Source organism: Trichosurus vulpecula, chromosome 1, assembly GCF_011100635.1.
Source record: "Trichosurus vulpecula isolate mTriVul1 chromosome 1, mTriVul1.pri, whole genome shotgun sequence".
Lineage (NCBI taxonomy): Eukaryota > Metazoa > Chordata > Mammalia > Diprotodontia > Phalangeridae > Trichosurus > Trichosurus vulpecula.
This window is the reverse complement of record NC_050573.1, coordinates 232,286,797-232,310,243: the sequence shown is the minus strand read 5'-3', so window position 1 is coordinate 232,310,243 and position 23,447 is coordinate 232,286,797. Positions and strand designations below refer to the sequence as shown.

The 23,447-nt window shown below is 39.9% G+C and overlaps 1 protein-coding gene across 1 annotated transcript in view; it reads left to right on the top strand.

Moving 5' to 3' along the window:
* The window catches only part of ARHGAP28 (Rho GTPase activating protein 28), a 64,105-nt gene that overhangs the window by 30,697 nt on the left and 9,961 nt on the right, over positions 1 to 23,447 (top strand). Inside the window, exons 7-11 of the mRNA XM_036767847.1 lie at positions 7,272 to 7,434; positions 12,919 to 13,001; positions 16,769 to 16,966; positions 19,389 to 19,532; positions 21,402 to 21,458. Of these exons, the coding sequence (XP_036623742.1) occupies positions 7,272 to 7,434; positions 12,919 to 13,001; positions 16,769 to 16,966; positions 19,389 to 19,532; positions 21,402 to 21,458 (645 nt within the window). The remainder of the gene's footprint in view (positions 1 to 7,271; positions 7,435 to 12,918; positions 13,002 to 16,768; positions 16,967 to 19,388; positions 19,533 to 21,401; positions 21,459 to 23,447) is intronic.

Genomic DNA, 23,447 nt, shown 5'->3' with positions numbered 1-23,447 from the left:
GTCATTTGCTTTAATTTGGTTTCTCCATTATCTTTAGAGGGTGGCAAAAACCACACTCACTCATGTAACTTTATTTAAAAAGAATTTTATTTTTTCCAATTACACATAAAAATAGATTTCAACATTCGTTTTTTCTAAGATTTTGAGTTCTAAATTTTTCTCCCTCCCTCGCCTCTCCCCTCCTGAAGAGAGCAAGTGATCTGACATAGGTTATACATGGGCAATCACGTTAAACGTATTTCCACATTAGTCATCTTATGAAAGAAGAAACAAAACAAAAGGGGAAAAACCATGATGAAAAAACAACACAGCAAAAGTGAAAATAGTATGCCTCGGTGGTCTGCATTCAGACTGCATGGGACCACAGTACTTTCTCTGCATGTGTATGACATTTTCCATCATGGGCTCTTTGGAATTATCTTGGATGGTTGTGTTGCTGAGATGAGCTAAGTCTATCATAGTGGATCATCACACAGTGTTGCTGTTACTGTGTACAATGTTCTCCTGTAACAGTTTTAAAACCCCTGTCCTCAATAGGAAAATTTTGGACGCTATAGGGCATAGTTGCTTTTTTTTTTTTTGGTTCTGTTGAAGCTCTAATGGATGGAAGATGGACCCATGAAACAAAAGTCCCTCTCGTTAAGTGCAGCTGAATGAAGGTTGCCTTTTTATATTCAAGATCCTGAGAAAGAATGAGTGATTAATGGCTGATAGAGGGTCACAGAAGACCAGTGGAAGGTGGGGGGTATATGCTTGTTTTGGTCCTGTACCTAAGTACAGAGAATTTGTAGAACTAACTGAAGGGATGTCCCTTCATCAATTCTTAAAAGAATTTCTATTTGTAGGGGAATCAATAGGGCAGCTAGGTGGCATACTGGATAGAGTGCCAGGCCTGGAGTCAGGAAGACTCGAGTTCAGATCTGGCTTCAGACACTGTGTGACCCTGGGCAAGTCACTTAACCCTGTTTGCCTCAGTTTCCTCATCTGTAAAATGAGCTGGAGAAAGAAATGACCAACCACTCCAATATCTACCGAGCAAACTTCCAAAATGGGGTCCCGAAGAGTAGGACGTAACAGAAATGATTCGATAACAACAACAAAGGGTTGAATTAATAGAATAATAAGAGATACCGCATAGCACTTAAAGATTTGCAAAGCGCTTTATGTAGATTGTCTCATATGGTACTCAGAACAACCCTGCGACGTGGGTGCTGTTATTATCTGCATTTTACAGATGAGAAAACTAAGCCTGAAATAGGTTAAATCAAGGGTGCTTCCTTTTTTGGGTTGTGGATCCCTTTTGTATCCTGGTGAAGCCTATGGAGAAGCCTTCCTCAGTATTTTGTTTCTTCGTGTATAAAATAAAATATGTAAGATTACTGAAGAAAATAATTATATTGAAGTAGTTACCAAAGAATTGTTTTTTTAGAGACCACGGATCCAGGGTTAAGAACCTCTGGCTTACATGATTATCAAGGAAACCAATTACAGTGAAATAAATTTAATCAAAATATGTATTTTTAAGAGTTTGTGGATCGCAGGTTAAAAACCTCTGGTTTGAATGAGTTGTTTCAATGTCTTACAGCTAGTAAGTATGAGAGGCGGGTTTTAAACTCAGGCCACCTTGACTCCAAATCCAGCTTTCTGTCCTCTATCTACCTGCCCCTAAAGTGTAACCAGATACTATTCTTCTTTTGGGCACAGAGGAAGAGGAAATGGTCTTTTAAACCATGGTATAGGGCAGGGGTGGGGAATTTGCTGCCTCGAGGCTTCATGTGGCCCTCTAGGTCCTCAAGTGCGGCCCTTTGATGAAGTTTGGGCTCTGTCAAAGGGCCACACTTGAGGACTTAGAGGGCCACACGTGGCCTTGAGACCGCAGGTTTCCCCACCCCTGCCTTGTATAGGGGATATACAAATTATAAGGCAAGTTAAAGGAAGAAATGCTCCTGAAAGAAAAGCCCCCAAAAATGACGGCTTCGTGAGGCCTCCGCTCTGAAGGTATGCGTTCATGAAGAGTTTGCTGTTAGGCACAAGATACTCTTGAAGAAAGGAAAATGGACTAGCTTGTGCCCTTAAGTCAAGTCTGAAAGTCTAGGTCTGTCGTTTCTGTAAAGCATATGCGTGAATCATGAATCTTGGCCCCATATGTTCTTATATAAAAGCCTGAAGGAGAGCACTGGAAAGGGAAGAAGAAAGAGAGAGAGGGAGGGAGTCAGTCTGTAATAGGCACGTTCTAAATTTTCAGATGAAAGATAATGCTTTCGAGTTCAATCTTGGTTTGTTTAAGTCTGTCTAATCAGGCAACCAATCAGAAGTCAAGGAAACAAGTTTCCTAAGCAGGACCAGATCCTATCTTTCCAAGCCTTCATATATTATTGTGACATTTGGATTTGCAGACATTCCAAACTGGTTCAGGGTGGGTGTGTGTGTGTGTGTGTGTGTGTGTGTGTGTGTGTGTGTGTGTGTTTAAAAAAAACCACAACATGTGGATGCGATTAAAAGTCTCTTTCCTTTTTATAACCAAGTGCAGAAGACATAATACAAGACATTTTGTATATGTGCGTTATGGCACATTATAAACATTTCATGGACAATCACAACTCACTCCTAAGCTTTTGTCTGAAAATGCTTACAAATCTTACTTTTAAGTGGGGTTAATGACTCTCCAGGGCCAGATTCTTTGTGGCTACTTTTACATGAGTATATTCCTGAGCTGTGGTCAACATGAAAGTGACCGTGTTTTAAAAGCAACCCTCTCTGTTGATGGATTTAATAACATTAAAGTTCTTTATTTCACCCATCTTGTTCAAAAGGAGACTGTAATCCAGGTATTCTAATCATTTGGGCTCCAAGAAAGCAAATGAGAAGATGTTTGAGAGAACAATGTAGAGGAACAGAAGGGGAAAAAATGTTATTAGAAAGGAATTGTAACCTTATATCTTAAATATTGAATAACTCTGGATTGCTTTTCCTTAGCCAAACTTTTTATTAAATTATGTGTAACTGCATTTCTTAGGCAGTCTTCTTCTAGTCACGAGTGGAGAACATAAGCAACGTATTTTTAAATAAAATACATAAGAATTTAAGGCTCCATTTTTTTTGGTAGGTTCAAATTCAGCCAGTATAATGACACCAAAAACATGGTTTCTCAAATGTACCACTGTAAAATTCCTGCCCAGTTTTTTATATATTAAAAGCTTCTTTAAAAATTACTGGAAAGTTGGTGCAGAGAGGAAATCACTGTTTTCAGCCAGACAGGACGCGCAGATGCCAAGCCAATCTTGATTTGTGAGGCCTGCGCTAGTTGGAAGCAGTTGAAAGCTTTTTTCTTTTTCAGTGACTTTCTTCTTAATAAAGGAAGGACACTTGAACCAAGCACTGGGGAAATATATTTTATGGAAGAGGGTCGAATGTATGATCTGCGAGATTTTCTTCATTCTGGGTTTCAGTATTTCTCAGGATGGACTGTTTTCTAATCATTTTAGCTGCTATATTGTTTTCCTTGTTATTGAATCTAAAGATGCAGGCTCTTGCAATATTTATTAAAAAAGAAAACAACAAACAACCTTTCTCACAAATGACAGCAACATTTTTCCCCCTTAGGGGTAACTTAAGGTCATGAATTTCTTGGTGTCCTATTCTCATTAACCTTGAACAGATAACATGATGTCCTTCACAATTCCCCTCTGCTCTTTTTTTCCCTTCTGTTTGGCAAAATACAGTTTTTGCACCTGGTTCAGCTGCCTCCAGACTTTTAAGCTGGGCCAACATTCTGCTACGGCAGAAACAAAGAGGGGTTAGTTTTCTTTCTGTCAATAAAAAAAAGAACAGCCCCATGGGATCCCTGGTACTTCTGCTGTTTGAATTCTCCAGACATCCACAGTTTATGTGCTATTTAAAAAAAAAAAACGCTCACCCCGTTATTGCCCCATTTTACAGATTAGGAAACAAATTAGAGGTCACGTTTACCTGTGGTCACATTGTTGGACTTTGAACCCAGGCCTTCTGATTCCAAATCAGGAGATGCTGCTACTGCTCCACATTTCTCCTTTACTCTGTTGCCTTAGGACAGACTTGCCAGATAATAGATGGCAGGAATGGAGCTCTTTTTAATGCAACTCTTTTCTCTGCTATTCTTTTCAGTGGCTATGTGATGGAATGGAGTGAGAAAGACCTAGACTCAGCTCCCGCCTGAGACCACACCAGCTCCATGTCCATAGACAAGTCTCAATGCCCCAAGCAACCAAGAATATAAGTTATAGATGATTTTTAAAAATTTATTTTTAACATTCATTTTTTAAAAATGAGTTATGCATTCTCTCCCTTATTCCACCGAGAATGCAAGCAATATGATATTAATTATACGTGTGAAGTCGTGCAAAACATATTTCATATTAGCAATGTTGCAAAAAATCCCCAGGACAATCAAAGCAAGAAGCATAAAGAAAGTGGGAAAAAGTTTGCTTCAGTCTGCATTCAGAGTTCGTCAGATTGGGGCAGCTAGGTGGCTCAGTGAGTAGAACACTGGCCCTGGAGTCAGGAGGACCTGAGTTCAAATCTAGCCTCAGGCCCTTGACACACTTACTAGCTGTGTGACCTTGGGCAAGTCACTTAACCCCAATTGCCTTCCCTTCTCCCCTCCAAAAAAAAACAAAAAAAACAAAACGGAGTTCATCAGATTTTCTCTGGAGGTAGATAGCATTTTTCACATTAATTATGTTGGGTCATTATGGATGATTTATTTGTCCTGCATTGGTAGAATGAGTTTCTACTTAGGAAGTTCCCTAAATTATGAAATCACACGCTTTGGCTCTTTCCTGCCCTCCCACCCTCACAAGGATATCTGCTTTATAAAATATATTGATCATTGTTCGAATACATAGTGATGTGTCTTATCCCTGTTCGGTTGAAAGTTTCTCAGGAGCATAAATCAAATCTTCACCATCCTAAGGAGTCAAATAGCAAGCCATTTTTCTTCTGTATTTCAAATATTTCATATTTCTGCTGATTTAAATTAGGATGTAGTGGCAAAAAACGGAGCTGTAGAGCAAATTGGTCACTGCTTGGCACAGTGCCTGGCACATAGTAGGTGCTTAATAAATATTTTTGATTGATTATTTGAAAGTAGATCAGATGTGGCCTAAAATTAAATCCTCTTCCAAATGAAATCTGGTTGAAATTGCCCATAAGCCAGTTATTCTTAGCCTCTCTATTCTAGTCACCTTCTCATGGCAATCGGTATCTGTGGAGGGACTTTCCTTATATTTGTTTCAGGCAAAGCCTTGTATTCTCTTAATCTCATGATAATACAAGCAGTAAGACATGAGGTGGGCTTCAAGGAGGAAAAGCGTTGGAAAAAAGGTGACAAGGAAAAGTGGGTATCCTGAATATAAACCGGCCAGTTTTATTAGACTTCTTAGAGGCCAAATAACCTTTGAAAACCATTTTCAAGATTTAAAAAGCCAGGAGAGGCTTTTTAAGTTATGAAAGCTCAGACACTAAGAAAAAAAAAAAGCACATGTGGAAGAGGCCTGTGTGTCTTGGCTGAAAAAGCTGCCAGCACCACTCCTGGAATATGTCATTATTCTACGTGTGCAGAAAGAAGTAATATCATCTTTATTGGGCATGTTCCCATTCTGTATGCGAACCATCTGAGAGACATGCTTTCTTGCTTGAGGCTAGAAAAGGAAGGGGGGAAAGGGAAAGGGAAGCTTTGTCAAAGCCCAGAGCATTTGCTTTGTGGGAAGAGAAGGTATTTTGCCAAGACCACAGAAATGAAATTATGGTCAGAATGAAAAAAAAGTATGTATTTATATAGAATTAGTCATGCTTTCAAGATTGTTTTTTTTTCCTCCAAGAAACTATTAGAACACCCATAAAAGACATTCATTTAGAAATTATTATTCAAGTGCTGTCATTCTCAAACAAATACCAGTACACAAATCTGTAGTATAGAGGGGCTCATATTGCAGGTGACCAGCCACTGGGGAGCATCTGAGAGTATAGAATGGGTTCTGACAAACTAGAGGAACACACGAGCCAGCTGTTGGAGTGGAGGATGCTAGGGCCAGGGACAGCGTAGTTCCTATGTAGAAAAGCCATGCCTGTATTTAGGGATAGCGATGATCTGTTTGAGCTGGACAATTAAATACAGGGTTGAAATCCAGAAGGACACAGTCAGGTAAATGAATTGTAGATGATACCGAAGCGGGGCTGGGGTGGAGGGTTGTGCTGGGAAGGAACACAACTAGGGAGGAGAAAAGTGGATGAGAAAGAGACGGTTCAGGTTAATTGGGAATGTTCAGAAGCGTAAGGCAGAAAGTCTAAGCCTAGGACTCAGTGTGCTTTGGGGGGGGTGGCGCGGGGGCGGGGACTGGGGAGGGGGGAGAGGAAGCAAAGCCAGAATCAAGAAATCCTGAGTCAAGAATCTAAGCTAAAGTCTGAATACTGGTGTGTTGGTGTCAGAGTTAGGGCTCAAGGACAGAAGGGAACTAGAAGTTGCCAAATTGTTTCAATAAAATAATCTGACTATTGCTTTTTTAAAGGAGTAGGGGTCTGATCATGGGCAATCAGGATTTTCAAAGCTCTTTTCCCTAGGGGAGCCGTGTGGGACCTGATTCTGATTTCTGTTGAAAATGGCAGTTCAGAATCTATGTAGATAGACATTGAGAAGGGAAGGGGATAAGCATTTTTAAAAGACCTACTATGTGTCAGGGAAGCTAGGTGGTGCAGTAGATAGAGCATTGGGCTTAGAATCAGAGAAGTTCATTTTCCTGAGTTCAAATTTGGCTTCACACACTTACTAGCTGTGTGACCCTGGGCCAGTCACTTTACCCTGTTTGCTTCAGTTTCCTCCTCTGTAAAATGAGCTGGAGAAGGAAATGGCAAATCACTCCTATATCTTTGCCAGGACACTCAAAATAAGGTCATGGAGAGGCTGAAACGACTGAACAATAACAACACGTGCCAGGCACTTTGCTAAACACTTTATAAATATTATCCCACGTGATCCTCACAACTAATCTGGGAGATAGGTGCTATTATGATCCATACTTTGCAGCTGAGGAAACTGAGGCAGACAGAAGTTGACTTGCCCAGGTTCACACAGCGAAGTGTCTAAGATCCAATTTGAACTCACATCTTCCTGACTCCAGCCAGGCCCAGGGCTCTATCCAAAAAAGTGACCTTTGTTAATGGTATTGCAGAGGGAGGGGGAAGGGAGAATGTCAAGGGGCTGTCGTTGAACATCTGACTGTTTCTTTTGGTTGCAGAACCTCCGCCAAGAACTCGAAAGCAAATTTTATGAAGATACATTTGATTGGGACCAAGTTCGCAACAACGACGCGGCGGGACTGCTAAAGATGTTTATCAGAGACCTCCCCAGCCCTCTCTTCACTGTGGAGTATCTGCCTGCCTTCATCGCCTTAGTGGAACGTAAGTGAAAACAGCATCTCAGCATAAATAAACCGCATGTCCCAGTGTGAGGCGTAAAGCAAGAGAAAGGTAACTGATTAGACACCACCCGTGAAAAACACATTTGTGAGAAAACATCCCCACCCCACCCTTTAAAAAAAATTTCTAGTTACTTGGGGACATTTGTTGTAATAGTAATAACGGCTAGCATTTATATAGCATTTTAAGGTTTGCAAAGTGCTTCACAAACCATCTTATCTAATTTGTTCCTTACAACAACTCTGTGGTTTTTACAGATAAGGAAACTGAGTCAGACAGAGATTGAGTGACTTGTCCAGAGTCACACAGCTAGTGAGCATCTGAGGCAGGATTCAAACTCAGGTCAGACTCTAGATTCAGAATTGAAATGAAATTTTTTTTTTCCCCAAAGTTGTCTTGTTTGCCCTGAATGTTTTACCTCCAGAAACTGTTGAACCTGACTGATTGATTTCTATGAAACTCTAGCATGCAGCTTAGGTCTTACCCAGATTTGCCCTTTATTTGCTACTGAGCACTACAGCCCAGAAATCAAGGTCTCTGTCTAAGAATGGGTATTTTACTTCTTCCCTGCTGCCATTATATTGTATTTTCCTGGTAATCTGGGTCAAGAGGTGGTGATAATAGCTGTTACGAGGAAAGGAATGAACAGAGACTCTTCTTGACACTTAATTCGCTCAACAAAAATCCCTTGAGTTAGCTAAAAATACAGTCTTCCTCCAGCGGTCTTGGCAAGTACAGGCCGATAATCCAGGAGACAGTTGGGGCACCTGGGATTTTATATGGCTCCTCAAGTCTAGTTGATAATAATAGCTAGCATGTGGTTAGTGCTTTAAGGTTTGCAAGAATTATCTCATTTTTGTCTTCATAATAACCCTTAGAAATAGGTGCTACCATTCTCTCCATTTTATGGATTGTGGGGCTGAGGCAAACCGAAGTCAAGTGACTTGCCCAGGGTCGTATGGCTAGTATGTATCTGAGGGTCGATTTGAAATCAGGATTTGCTGACTCCAGGTCCAGTGCTTTCTGCACCATGCTGCCTACCTACCCTTAATACAGGAAGGTCCATGACCAGAAATTCCCCAACTTTCCCTCTCCTTCAGTGGGGTCTTTATCCAGAAGCCTTATACACATAGCGGGTTGAGAAGGAAAATTGGACTTACCCCATGCCTCAGTTTTCCTATCCATAAAATGAAAGATTGGGCTAGATGTCTGAGGTTTCTTCCGGCTCTAAAATTTGTTGCAAAGCCTAATTTACAGTACAGAGAACCGAAATACTATATGTTAAGTGCTTTGACCAAGGTCACAAAATTGGTCAGTATGAGAGCAGGGAGGATTTTTTTTAAACTTTCTATCTGAAACTTTAATCACTCCTTCATTAATCCTTTGCAAGAATTCCAATTGGATTTTAATCATCAAAAGGCATATTCATTTACAGACTATGCTCCGTAAAGGCACTGGTTGTTCAGGAGCCGCAAAATCATTAAAATTATTATAAAAGACGGTAATTAGTGAGCTCTTAAATTGATAAGAAAAAGCATTGTCCTAAAATTAGTATATTTCCAGATCATCTCAGTTTTCAACTACCAGTGGCAGGAAAGAAAAGAATTGTTAACTTTCCTGTTCTAGGAAGAGAAATTTAAGTTTGGGTTGCGTTTATCAAAGTCCAATATCATTTGTTCTATGTAAGAGCCAGCGAGTGGCAATATGGAATAGTGGGTAGTGAGCTGGCCTCAGAACCAGGAAGACCTGAGTTCAAGTCTTGCTTTTGTCATATTATGGGCTGTGTAACCCTAGGCAGAGAGTTCTCAATGTTCTAGGTCAGGGCTGTCCAACCTTAGGTTTTTATTGAAACAATAGACAATATATTGTGATTTGCCATTTTAGCGAGAGCTCTGTGGTACGTTTACTAAAGCATTTATGTAAATTTCTATGCTTGTGGGAGGGCTGCATTTTGGACAGCTGTTCTAGACAACTCACTGATAAAGTGCTTAATAAACCTAGTTGTTATTAAGGTTTGCTAAGTGCTTTACAATTATTGTCTCGTTTTTATCCTCACAACAACCCCGGGAGGTAGATGCTGTTAATTATGCCCGTTTTACAGTTGAGGAAAGTGAGCCAGATTGAGATTAAGTGATTTGCTGATGGTTACACAACTAGGAAGTGTCTAAGGCTGGATTTGAACTCAGGTTTTCCCAACTCCTGGTCCAAAGTTCTTATCTTCTTTGGTGATCTGATTTGGCCATGGACCCCTCTCAGAATCATATCTTTAAAATGCACAAAATAAAATGCATAGTATTACAATAGAAACCAATTATAATGAAATAGAGATAAAAAATTGTTTCCCATTCAAGTTTGCAAACTCCCTGAAATCTCTCCACAGATGGTAGGTTACAAAGCTCTGCTCTAAAACCCCAAGCAGCCAGAATGCCTACCTGCATTGGTAGAGGGACATTCCTCATGTGGGAATTCCTTATACCATTGAAATTGCAGGTGCAGACCCTGTCTGTATGCTAAGATGGATACTTTCTTTGAGTAGAACTAACTAGTGTAGAAAGGAGATCCAGCTCCTTTTATTTTAAAATCATAAAGTATAAGGCTTTTCTATCACGTTTGCTGTCCTAGAAAAGACGCTGCAGGCTTGTGAACCTCCCTCGGAGCCCAGCTCAAAGATTCAGCTGACAAACGGTTACTGTTCAATCCTCCAGGTGTTATACCATAACTCAAGGTCAGCTTCAGCCTCTGAGGCCATGCCTGTTCAGAGACGCACCTTTAAAGCAAAGCATAAAAATAAATTTGTTTTCTTAGCCCCACAGTTCACTGCCTGATTGCTGTCCCTACAAATCATTGAATGAAATGAGCCTGGAAAAATATCTTAGAAAGAAATAGCTATGTGACTTGTAAAAGCTTCCACATTTCTTTGTGTCACCTTGAAACTGAAAAATGCCATATTCCAGATGACTGATTTGCTTTCGGGCAAGCTCACTGACATCAAAGAGCTGGCTTGCCACCCAGGGTGAAGAATGGCCTTTCGGGCCCCATAGTGTAAACCCCAAAGGAAATAAGTTTTCCCAAAGGATAGAGTCACACTGTTCCATTGGGTTCTGTTACACCCTTAAAGCCAGGGTTTCCAAGGATCCCAGAGGGGGTTGGAAGAGAAGGGTCTTATCCATTACTATAATTACTTTTCTTCATCCAAAGTTTGCTCCCAAAAAGTCTCATAAAATTAAAGGACTAATAGCCCATCAATCATAGCTTTAGACACATTTAGCGAAGTCTAATATCTTTCCCAGGAAATAAATGACTGATCAGAAATAGAAAAATTGCGGCTACTTTGCAACCAGTGCAGTCAGGGATTCTATTAACTACAAAAACAGTCATATGCCTGGGCTTCATCTGTAAAACGAAAGCTAATCATTTCCCAATTTATTCTTTAAACCTTAAAGGCTATTTTGTCATTTAGATGTTATTGATTGAGATAAAGGCAGAGGTGACTTAGGACAGAGATGTCAGACTCACGGCCCCTAAAACTCCCAAGTGTGTTCTGAACCAGATTAAAATACAAGTGAGGTATGTCTAATAGTAATAAAAATACGGTACAATGTAGATAATGTTCATTTGTGGTTTTCTAGGTCAGTATGCAGCTTCAGGGATCTCTTTCTATTTGAGTATGACACCTCTGACTTAGCATATTAAGAGGCATCATGGCATTCTAGTCAATGGGCTGTCTTAGAAGTTTGAATCTCACTTCTGACATTTACTAACTGTGTGACCATGGGCAAAGCATTTCACCTTGGCAATCAGTGAAATGGCTTGTACTCTTTACCTAACAGGGGTTTTGTGACATTTTGTAAATTTTAGCTACTATTATCAAGAAACAGAGCTTAATGATCATTTCATCTAATTTGCCACATTTTTGCAGATAAAGAAACTGAGGTTTCCAATTTAGATCTGCAACTGTTTTCCTCTAGAAGACTTTTCAAATTCACTTTGTTCAAGGTTATACAGAGACAGCTCTCAGCCTATGCCTTAGGAATTAAGATAAAAATCTTATTTGTTACTTCAGAGAGCCTATTACAGACGTTTCCTCTTAAAGATTCCTGCCTGAATAAAGCGTAGTCAAATCCTTTATAGTATGACACACTGTTTCGTCTGCCTCTGATCAGTTTCGATTTACAAACTCCCAGCTTATCTATAAAAATTCCCATACAGATTTTCTTCAGACATGATGTCCCAGCTCTAAATGATAACACCTCCCCCCTCCCTCCAACTGCCAAATTCTTATTTAAGGCCACACCGTTCCTTTGTTTACACTATTCCCTTGCCCCCTCCACTCTCCATACATACGTGAAAGGGTCAGTTTGAGCTCCTTCAAGAGGTGGCATCACATCATATAATCTAACACCTTGTCAAGAGAAAAAGTGTTTGCATTTCACTGAAACGTATTGGTCATGTAAGCATTATACCCATTACCTAGAAACAAATTTAGATTTCCTTTTCCTTCAGAGTTCTCCATTGATTCATGGATTCCTTGGCCATGATATGCTCTAGTTCTCATCTCTAAGGAGAACACAAGGGTGGTACAAGAAAGTCTGGTTTTTCTGGTGTGCTCTGAATTTTGGCCATAACCCAGAAGATCTTCAGCCTTGGAGCAGAATAGATAGGATTCCAGAGAAACAGACAGGCTTCTGTCCAACTGAGGCAGATGCCAAATCTCAGACATAAACATGATAGAATCTGAGTTGGTCTTGTGCTTCTATTAGAAAGACAGTGCTATTGAGTCCCCACCCAAAGATTATCCCTTTTATTTCTGTAAATCTGCAAGTTAAGTATTGGAGTTAGGGTCATCCAAGACATGAAAGCACAGCTTATTATATTCCTTGTAAATCTGTTTACAGTATCAAAGTTGCATAATATAGGATGAAGCACTTTGAAAAAGTTTTGGTCATTTAGAGCTAGAAGAAAAATTAGAGACCAGTAAGTACAACCTCTTCATTTTACACATGAGTAAACTGAGGCTTTTTATATCATTCTGTGGGAAAAGATTCCATGAGACAAAGGATACATTTTCTGAATTTTCAAATAGCATCGTGGATAGACTCACCCATGGTCATGTAGTTAGTAAACAGCCAAGACAGGATTTGAACTCAGCTCATTCTGGCTCCAAGCTCAACACTTTATCCACTATGTCACTCAGATGCCTCAGTTCAAAGCACACAATAAATCTCTTCAAAATTAGAGGGATTTTTCATTTGCCAACCTGTCCATCATATGTCATAAAAGTGATATGTTATGGCATATGAACAGCCAGAAGCCCTGTCCACTTTGGGCAAACCTGGCATCGCTGTGCTGAAGACACTTTAAAAGTTGCCAGTAGCCGTTTGGCAACACGAGATACAAGCAAGACGTGTTTTCAGGATGCATCTAAGGAGTTCACAGGGTGTGATGATGCTTCTGTTGTATTTATAGGAATCTCCAAGATCAAGTTGCAATTACAGGCTTTGCACCTTTTGATCATGCTTCTGCCTGATGCCAATAGAGACACTGCCAAGGTAGGTCATATCGCTCATGCTGCCAGTCATCAGTGCTCTCTGTTAGTTTGAATTTCTTCCAGTTGAAGTCACAAAACCTAACATCAACTATGAGTTACCCCAGGCTGCTGCTCTGAGAGCTTTGAAATGTACAGGGGTCCCCAAAAGTCTTAGCAGAGTTTTAAGCCGTGATAAACTTAAAATGTACTAGAACATTTAGAAACCACCGGCTACTCAATCATCTATTTCTAGTAATTCGGTAGATACTACGGTACTGCAAAGATTTTACCATATTCTTGCAAAAAAAAACCAAACCTGAATTAATTAATAAAACTAGGCTCCTTGAGGATATCCATTCTGTAATTTCTTGTGACAATGACCTAATCTTGTATTATTATCATAAACCTATCAATTTCGGTAAAAAAATTCCTCATGACTCTTCTTTGTCAGCATTTCTAGATGAATTTATGTAGCTATCTATAGCCCATGGAGGGCCGTTAGATTCCACATTATTTGGATCTTAGAAGTTTCATAGACTTCATTCAGAGGTGAATTTATTTAGAAAGTGAACCTCTGTTCAGCCACTACTACTTCTCTAGGCTGTGGTTTTGGTGTTGATTTTGACAATGACTACTACTACTACGGCTACTACTACTTTTGTTTAGTCTTTAGTTGTGTACTATTCTTTGTGACCCCTTTTTGGGGTTTTCTTGGCAAAGATACTGGAGTGGTTTGTCTTGTCCTTCTCTTGCTCAGTTTATAGATGAGGAAACAGAGGTCAGCAGGGTTAAGTGACTTGCCCAGGGTCACACAGCTAATAAGTGTCCGAAGCCTGATTTGAACTCAGGTCTTTTTACTCTAGGCCTGGCACTTTATCCACTGTGCTACCTTGCTCTGCTACTGTTGCTACTATAATGCCTTGGCATTTTTTTTACTTATTGCACTTTTATATTTATTGGTTCTAAATGACATTTTTATATCATTCTGTGGGAAAAGATTCCATGAGACAAAGGATATATTTTATGGATTTTCAAATAGCATCGTGGATAGAGAGCCAACCTTTAAGGCAAGAAGATCTGAATTTGAGACCTACTGGCTGTTTGACCCCGGGGGAAGGTTATTTGACCTCTTAGTGTGCTAGGCAGGTCTCTAAAAGTATCAGTTACAGAGAAGGTGCTTACTTACATTGGTAAAGGGAATTTCTCCAATGGGGGAATTGAATAAAATCCTTCTCTCTTCAGTGGAATCATACAGCTTGAAGTCATCTGTGTGTATCAAGTCATTAATAAAATATTTGGTTTGAATTTCCCATTAGTTGATATGTGATGATAATGACCATAATTCTCAATAATTACAGCTGTCAAAAAGTGGAAAAGATTGTCTTAGGAGGTGGTGGGTTCCCTTTTGCTGGAGGTCCTCAAACAAAGTCTGAATGTTTAGAGAAATGTTACAGAATTTCTGTTTAGGGACAGATGGACAGTTGAGGCCCCTTAAAGCTCCAGGATTCTGTGATAGAATCATTGTCCATAGGCTTTTATCAAACACCTTCCTTTCCTTCAAGTCCCTTTCAATCCCTAAAAGTAAATGAAAACCATGTCATTTATTTTGATGTCTTAATTGCTGAAGGAATCCATAAGTCACTTAAATACTTTGGAGTTTCAGAACTGACGTGAAAATATTAATGACTCCTTGGGAAGGAAAAAATCTACTCCAACCCTCGGTCTGAGGCTGGGGCAGCTACATGCAACAGTGGTTAGAATGCCAGGCCTGGAATCACTAAGACACATCTTTATGGGTTCAAATCTGGCCTCAGCAACGTATTAGCTATGTGACCTTGGGCTAGTCACTTAACCCTGTTTGCCTCAGTTTCCTCATCTGTAAAATGAGCTGGAGAAGGAATCTTCTCCAGTAGCTGCACTCCAGTACCTTTATCAAGAAAACCCCAAATAGGTTCATGAAGAGTTGGACGCAATTCAAACAGTTGAACGACAACAAAATACAAATCTCATGCAAATGGATTCCCACTACGACTTAGTTATATACAACTGAGAATCAAAAATTTACTAAATTTATTTAAACTAAATAATGACGTTCCTTCTACCTAGAACCTCATAAGAACTTAGTCATACTCAGTCTCCTGAAATGTTTGATTATACTTTTTCCCCCATTTCAATTGCGACTAATATTGAGATGGAAAAGTACTAGTTGACCCTACAAGAGCCTCCATTTTCCCACAATATCCCTTGTAGCTAGAAAACAAAACCAAGAGTGCCAAAATTTCCTATCCTTATGGGATTTCATCTCTACTTTGAGGAATCCATGAGCTTTGGAAGGCTCAACTGAATTGCATGGCCCTGTGAACCTTTTCAAAACTTTCTTTTTCCCACCAGAAGTTTGGCGAGGATTGCCTTTCGACAATCTCTCCAGTTTTTCTCTTTGCAAGGCTTAAAGAAGGAAGAGCTGAAAAACAAGAGAGGAAATTTTATCCAAAAAGTAAAATCTTAAATTCGTTCAGTCTCGTTTAAAGTTTAGATGAAGGCTCGGGCTTTTGTGTTATCTGAACAGGTTGTCCCTCCTTAGTTTAGCTGAAGGAGACACTACCCTGGGTACATAATTTTCAAGTGTGAAGTAATGAAACAGCAGTAGGCATCTGGAGCTCCCTGTTAGGATGACTTTTCACTCAATGTATTCCCCCACCCTTGAGAAGAAAATCAAACAAATAGACCTTCTTACAGGAAGCCTTTCCCAATCCTTCTTAATTTTGGTGCCTTCCCTCTGTTGATTTTTCCTATCTATCTTTAAGATAGCTTGTTTGTACATACTTCTTTAAATGTTGTGAGGTCAGGGACTGTCTTTTTCCTTTCTTTAAATTCCCAGTGCCTGACACATGGTAGGTGTTTAATCAGTGTTTATTGATTGACCACTGACTGGTGTCTGCTTGAGTATCAGTATTTAGACATCCTTAAAAATTTTTTTTTAATCCTAATATGTGTGATATTTTCAGGGACTGAATAAATTCACACTTTCAGATCTTCAAAATGCTTGGATGAAAGATCACAGGGTCTCCATTATCATAAACTCAGTTAAAATGGAGCCACCATTATGCAGCAATCTATAGAAAAACTACCAACATTATTTCTGTTAACACCTTTAAACAAATAGTGAAACAATATGAAATATTGCACAGCTTAGCTCTACTGACAATGCCTGGAGGTGCTGGGGGATAACAGGGGTGGGGTTGGAGAATGGAAATAAATAGCCTTCATAATGTTACTGGTCTATTTTGGCAACCCATTATATTAAATGTTATATGTCAAATTATTATAACATTTTATATATAAATATTAGGATATGATATAACATAATAATTGCATTGTGTATTGTATTTTTATATCATGTCATATCATTTTATATAATATATAGTTGTTATAGCATGTTATACATCACCATATATTTTGATATATTCTATCATGTTAGGTTATATCAGGGCTGTCCAAAACACAGGCCGTGCGCCCCCATGCGGCCCTCTTGTGTCTGCCACAAGCACAGAAATTGGCAGAAATGCATTAGCTAAAGCTTTTACGTCAATTTCCACACCTGCAATAAACACAGGCGGGTCCCTTAAAATCACACTGCGGGCTGCATGCGGCCTGTGGGCCTCACTTTGGACCACCCTGAGTCATATCACAAATTTTGTTATATTATATCGTGTCATATACCATATATATTTTGTTATATTATGTCGTGTCATGTTATAATAACACAACAGGAATAATGTTCCCTATTAGGCCTTTCTGATATTCCTCAAGAAAGTGGTTGCTAATGAAGGGAAAAACAAAATGAGTTTGTGGAACGTTTCCATGATTGTCGCACCAAATCTCTTCATCTACAAAGGCAAACGCTCCAACCAAGAAGAGATGCAGGCAGCTGCTACCACTGCACACATCGTCCGGCTCTTGATTAGGTACCAGGACATCCTGTGGACGGTGAGTGATGGTTCTCCTTGGGAAGGGACCATTTAAATATTTTTTTTAATTTTTTGCTCTCCCTGGAGTATGAGCCCCGTGCACAAGGGGCAGCCAAGAAAAGAAAGACAGTGATACCTGTTTCTCCCAGAGCCAGCAGCCTCACCATCCCCATGGGCAGCATGTAGGTGGGATTGGGCTCTTGGAGGCATTTTTATGTATAAGTTTCAGGGACTGCTATTTGCCACTCCTCCTCTTATATTTCCTGCTTTTGATACTGTAACTGTTCTCTGTTTCCACAGGATTTTATTATGCCTATTTGTTCTAGTATATTCTTCAGTCTGCCTGTGAGAAGAGAGTAAATAACTCCAAATATTAGTTCACTGTCGTCCCTTTAGGAGGTTACTGATTCCAGGGCCCAGAAGAACAGCTTGGGAATCTTTGAATTCCTTGTTTCCTTCAAAACTGAAGTTCAGGAGTCTCCTTTTATTTGAGCCTTTCCTAATTTTCTCCTCCATCCCAACTGCTACTCTTCCCCAAAAAGTTACTTTGCATTTTTTTTGTTATGCATATTGTTTCCCCTGATATATTTTAAGGTCCTTGATACAGCATGATGCAGAGGATAGAACCCTGAACTCAGAGCCAGAAACACTTGGATTCAAATTCCACATGAGACATTTAGTAGGTGTGATACCGAGCAAGTCATTTAATCTCTCTGTGCCTTAGTTTCCTCATCTGTGAAGTAGGAGATTGGACTTGAATTGGAAAAGGACAGTTTATGTCCCAATCCTAAAAAGGGCAATGCCAAAGAATGTCCAAACTATTGAAGAAATGCATTCATTTCACACGCCAGTAAAGTTATACTTAGGATTCTGCAAGTGCAGGGTGGCTTTTGAAGAAGCAGTGAAACTAGAGACCAAATTGCCAACTTTTGCTGGATTAAGCAAGGGAGTTCCAGAAAAACATCTACTTTTTCTTCATTGACTACACTAAAGCCTCCGACTGTGGGGATCTCAACAAATTGTGGCAAGTCCTCAAAGAGATGAGAGTACCAGAACATCTTACTTCTCTCCTGAGGTCAAGAAACAACAGTTAGTACTGAACATAGAACAACTGATTGGTTCAGGATTGGAAAACGAGTACAACAAGGTTGTCATGTTATTTATTTAACTTATATGCAGAGTACATCGTGTGAAATGCCAGGCTGGATGAATCAAAAGCTGGAATTAAGGTTGCCAGGAGAAACATCAACCATTTCAGATATGCAGGTGATACCCCTCTGATGGTAGAATGTAAAGAGGAATTAAAAAGCCTCTTAATAAGGGTGAAAGAGGAGAAAGAAGAAGCTGGCTTGAACTTTAACACTAAAAAAAACTACAGCCATGGCCTCTGGTCTCATTACTTCCTGGCAAATAGAGGGAGAAGAAATGGAAGCAGTGTCATATTTTATATCTTGGGCTCAAAGATTATTGCAGATGGTGATTGTAGCTGTGAAATTAAAAGATGCTTGCTCCTTGGAAGGAAAGCTATGGCAAATCTGGAAAGCATATTAAGAAGCAGATATATCACTTTACCAACAAAGGTCTGTCTAGTCAAAGCTATGGTTTTTCCACTAGTAATGTACAGCAGTGAGAGTTGGACTATAAGGACAGCTGAGCTCTGCAGAACTGACACTTTCAAGTTGTGGTGCTCTAGAAGACTCAGGAATTCCTTGGACAGCAAGGAATCAAATCAATCAATACTTAAAGAAATTAACTCTGACGATTAATTGAAAGGACTGGTACTGAAGCTAGAGCTTAAATACTTTGGCCATATAATGAGAAGACAGAACTCATTGGAAAAGACTCCAGTTCTGGGAAAGATTGAAGGCAAGAGAATAAAAGGATAGTAGAAGATGAAATGGATAGAAAGTGCCACGGAAGCAACAAACATGAGCTTGGACAGACTTTGGGAGATAGTGGAGAACAGAAGGGTCTGACCTGATATGGTCCAGAGGGTCACAAAGAGTCAGACATGGCTGAACAACAACAACATCGACACAAGGGCCCCTCTAGTTCTAACTCTATGATCCTGTATTGATCTTATGAGTGTTTCACTTCTATCTTTGGATTCCCAGCACTTAGCAAAGTGCCAGGCACCTAGTGGCCAGTTAATAAGTGCTTATTGATTGGTTGAGAGAATTAATGAACCATAAAAAAGTGAGCAGTCCACTGGTAGAATCTAGTTCGATGATTTGACTTTTTGCCATTTCTTATGAGTATTTCATTATTTCATTTTTGTCTTTGTTTTCCCAACACCTAGCAGAGTGCCAGGCATACAGTAGGCAGTTAATAAGTGTTTATTGATTGACTGGGGGAATTAATGAACCATTAAAAAGTGGACAGTCCATTGGTAAAATCTAGTTTGACTCTGACTTCTTACCATTTCTGCCTCCTTACTCCAGGTGCCATCTTTCCTGATCACCCAGGTTAGGAAAATGAATGAGGCAGCGATAAACAACACGAAGAAGCAACCGATATTCGACAAAAGCATGAGAAAACTTCTCAGAAGGAAAACTTTGGAACGAGAAAGACCTGAAAAGATAGAGGTAGCTGATGCATATAATTCAACAGCATATTCTTTACTAGTCACGATCCCATTTCTCAGGAGAGGCATAATGTGACTTATACTTTTGGAGGAAAAGACATTAAATTCTCAGAAGATATTTGCAGAGAAGTTTCAGCAATAAAATGCAGCCACAGCCCGGCAGGCTATACAAGTTAGAGGGTATAGAGCAAGGGTGATATTATGCCCTAATTCAGATGGGTATAGAGCTCTAATTCTGAAGAGGTTTTTATCCCTTGTATTAAAATGCTTGGACCACCATACTAATTATTAGTATTTTTATTTAGTACTAAGTCCTCATAAACAAGGGTAAAATGACCTTGGCAAGAGTTGAAAGCTGATAATTTTAATCCCTGTGAAATAGTGAAGAGGAATGTCAACACTCAGTCAGCCCAATAGCCAGGGGAACAGATGGCCTTGAGTGAAAGAATTCTAAAATATTCACTCAAAATGATGCTTGGTGAGATGCAGCTCATCCCAAAGAGTGCTGCTTGTAGTAGCAATTTAGGTTTAAATATCTTTCCCACCCATTCATAGGCCATGTGACCTCCCTAGGTCACAGGAAGCCTAAGACACATGTAGTGGGAGCAGCTTCCTGACAGGAAAAGAAAGGAAATGCTGAGAGAGAGAGAGAGACAGAGAGAGAGAGAGAGAGAGAGACAGAGAGACAGAGAGACAGAGAGAGAGACAGAGAGAGAGAGAGAGAGAGACAGAGAGAGAGAGAGAGACAGAGAGACAGAGAGACAGAGAGAGAGAGAGAGAGAGAGAGACAGAGAGAGAGACAGAGAGAGACAGAGAGAGAGAGAGAGACAGAGAGACAGAGAGAGAGAGAGACAGAGAGACAGAGAGAGAGAGAGAGAGACAGAGAGAGAGACAGAGAGAGAGACAGAGAGACAGAGAGACAGAGAGAGAGACAGAGAGACAGAGAGAGAGACAGAGAGAGACAGAGAAAGAGAGAGACAGAGAGAGAGAGAGAGAGCGTGAGCAGTTATGGCTGCTAATGGCCGCCGTCGTGATAGTTAGAACTGAACAGACTGACTTAGCTGTGCTGTGAGTTTGGTTTTGGGATGGTGAGGCTCCAGGTTGTGATGTTATGTATTGAATGTTTTGCTGCTGTGATAGATTGGATATATGGCTTGTGGGATATGGTTCTCCGATATCCGAATAAATAGTTTATTTCTACCTTCTATGAGGAGAGTCTCCTATACTTTGCGATACAGAACCACATAGGCAATAGACAATTATCATCTACATCGTTATCATTGCCTTATTGATACACTGCTCCAATCCAGTGGTTAATACCAAGGTTCAGTGAGGAAACCAAGTCTAGGAAGGGGGCAGCAGTTGCTTCCTTGAAGTCTCATTGTCAAGCAAACTTTTCTCATTGGTTTATTCTTTCATTGATCAGAGATGATTGGGTAAATTTCCATATAGATCATCCGGGTGAGGTCACTTCAAACTAAGCTGAGTTGAACCAGAGATAGTCTATACTATGCGATGGAAATGGTGGTGAACTTCTGATCGGGAGATCAGGATTTGAATCCTCCCCCTCACATTTTTCAGCTGTGTGGCTGTCAACAAGTGATATAACTTTTCTGAGCCTCAGTTTCTTTGTAAAATGGGCATAATGATATTTGCACTACCTCCCTCAGAATTGTCATGAGAGAAATGCTTTGTAAGCCTTAGAGATCTGCATACATTTCATAAATTATTATGGTTATGATACTTGAACCTATTTGGAGAGCTGGGAGAAAATATAAAATTCACAAGCATTATAAAATAAGGCACTGAAAAGGGAAGACAGAATCTCCATTTGCATGTTATGATACAAGGATCTACATTTGTTTTTTAGGCTACCAGCCCTAGGACTTCAAAGACTCTACCCACATCCCCATCTTCAAGAAGGAAGGTAAGATAACTCTTTGGGGAGTCTGAAGGCATCTCTCTCTTTTCTTTAACCAATGACCTCCTTGCCATCCCTGTCCAAATCTGTCAAAAATGTGCTCCTAACCCTCCAAAAAATAAATACACGAAACCCCTTTAAAAAAAATTTTTTTTAAAAAGCCTCCAAAAATAAATAAATAAATGCACAAAGCTCCTTTTTAAAAAAAAAAACAAAAAACGTATTCTTAGAGTTAGAATGTGACTTTGAAAAATGATGTATGCCATCATGGAACTTTGAAGTGTGACTGAGAAATGAGCAGTACAGGGGAGTATCAAAAATTCCATAGCTTACTCATTGATCTCATAAAGAATCATTCAGCAATATTGGCCAGGCAATTTCTGGATGTCTGAGTACAGTGAGACAAGAGATACTGAGGCCATGCTTTCACTGATGATAGGGAGTTCAAAAAGAACTTATATTATGGTTGAGGGGATGATGTGAGACCCATTCTACCTTAGGAGGGAAGCAAGGTTTTGTAAATAAGGTGCATTTCATTTAATCTAGCAATGTGCTAGTGAGGCCCAATCAACTTTCCCAATCAATCAGCTTTCCCAATCAAAGAACCTTAGAAATTGTCATTAGAATATTTTTTTTTAGTTCTTAAAAATTCAGCGCACTGCCAAATTCCAACATTTTGGGGCAAGTAACACTAAATATTGTATCTCATTTCTGAAAGTGTGTTCAAGGGGGAATAGGAGCGGTCTTAGAAAATTTTGCCAGAATCTGGTGGGGCTTAGACTGGATGGTGAAACTTGAGGATTGACCCTCAAGGCCCCACACCAGCCTGCCCCAGTGCAGATTCTACAGATGGCCACTTAGAGCCTCATCAGAACTGCAGACTTTAAATGGAAGTGCATCCCATCCATAACGCTCAACAAAGCCCCACCTCTTGGTGCTTGATATGCACAAACAGGAAAGAGCCTCTGATTTCCCAGATAGCTTTTCTGTGTGTAGAGATACAGTGGTGTGGCCCATTTAGGGCCAGAAGAAGGAAAAGTATCAATATAAAATAGAATGTCAAGCACTGGACCACAAATAGTAACTGCCTAAAGCAGTAGACAGCCCACCCTCCTGCAGGCAGAGAGGGGTCAGCTAATTTTGAGCCAGAGGTATTTATTATACCACCTGTGACTAGAAGGACACAGCTGTGAGTGGTGAGAGACCAGTTAACCATCACACAGAGTGCACATAAACAGTGCTAAGTATTGTGGGACATGACTCGTACTTCCTAGTCATAAAAAGAAATGTCATCAGTAGTAAAATCTCCTGTGAAATCAAGTGACCCCGATAGGCATGTGCATAGCCAATGTTGCCTAGAAAATAGTTCCACAAAGCATCCCTACATTCATATGGAAGCCTTGCAATCTCCCACTTGTATCGGCCACCCAACCTTTCTTGAAAACCCACTGTGTGCAAGGTGCCATGCGGGATAGTCATGGTGCTGACTCTCACAGAATTTACAACCTAGTTGAAGAAGTAAATTATGAACATGTCAAAAATTGAATAATGGGATGCTAGAGGTAAACAGTTTGAAACAGAATCACCAAAGCTGTCAAAAGACAGTACAGGATGAATCACCAGATTTATAGGACAGTCAGTAAATGCAGTAGAAATTGAGAAGAGAGATATGCCCATGGGCTGGACGGGTCTTCAAAGTTTTCACAGAGGAAGAGAAATTGAATCTGGGTCTTGAAGGATGAATGAGAGAGTACAGTAAGAGAAAAGAGTAGAGGGAATTTTAGACAGATGAATGACAGCACATGTGGCAGTATGAAAACATAAGTAGGATGTATTCTTCAGACAGTGAGTAAGCCTGTCTGGCCATACCAAAAGCTTATGGTAGATAGGGTTGGAAAAGTCATTTGGGACCAGATTATGGAGCGTTTGGACTTTATCCTAGGCAGAAGGGCATCATTAATGATTTCTGATCAGGAGAGTGATGTGTTCAAAATA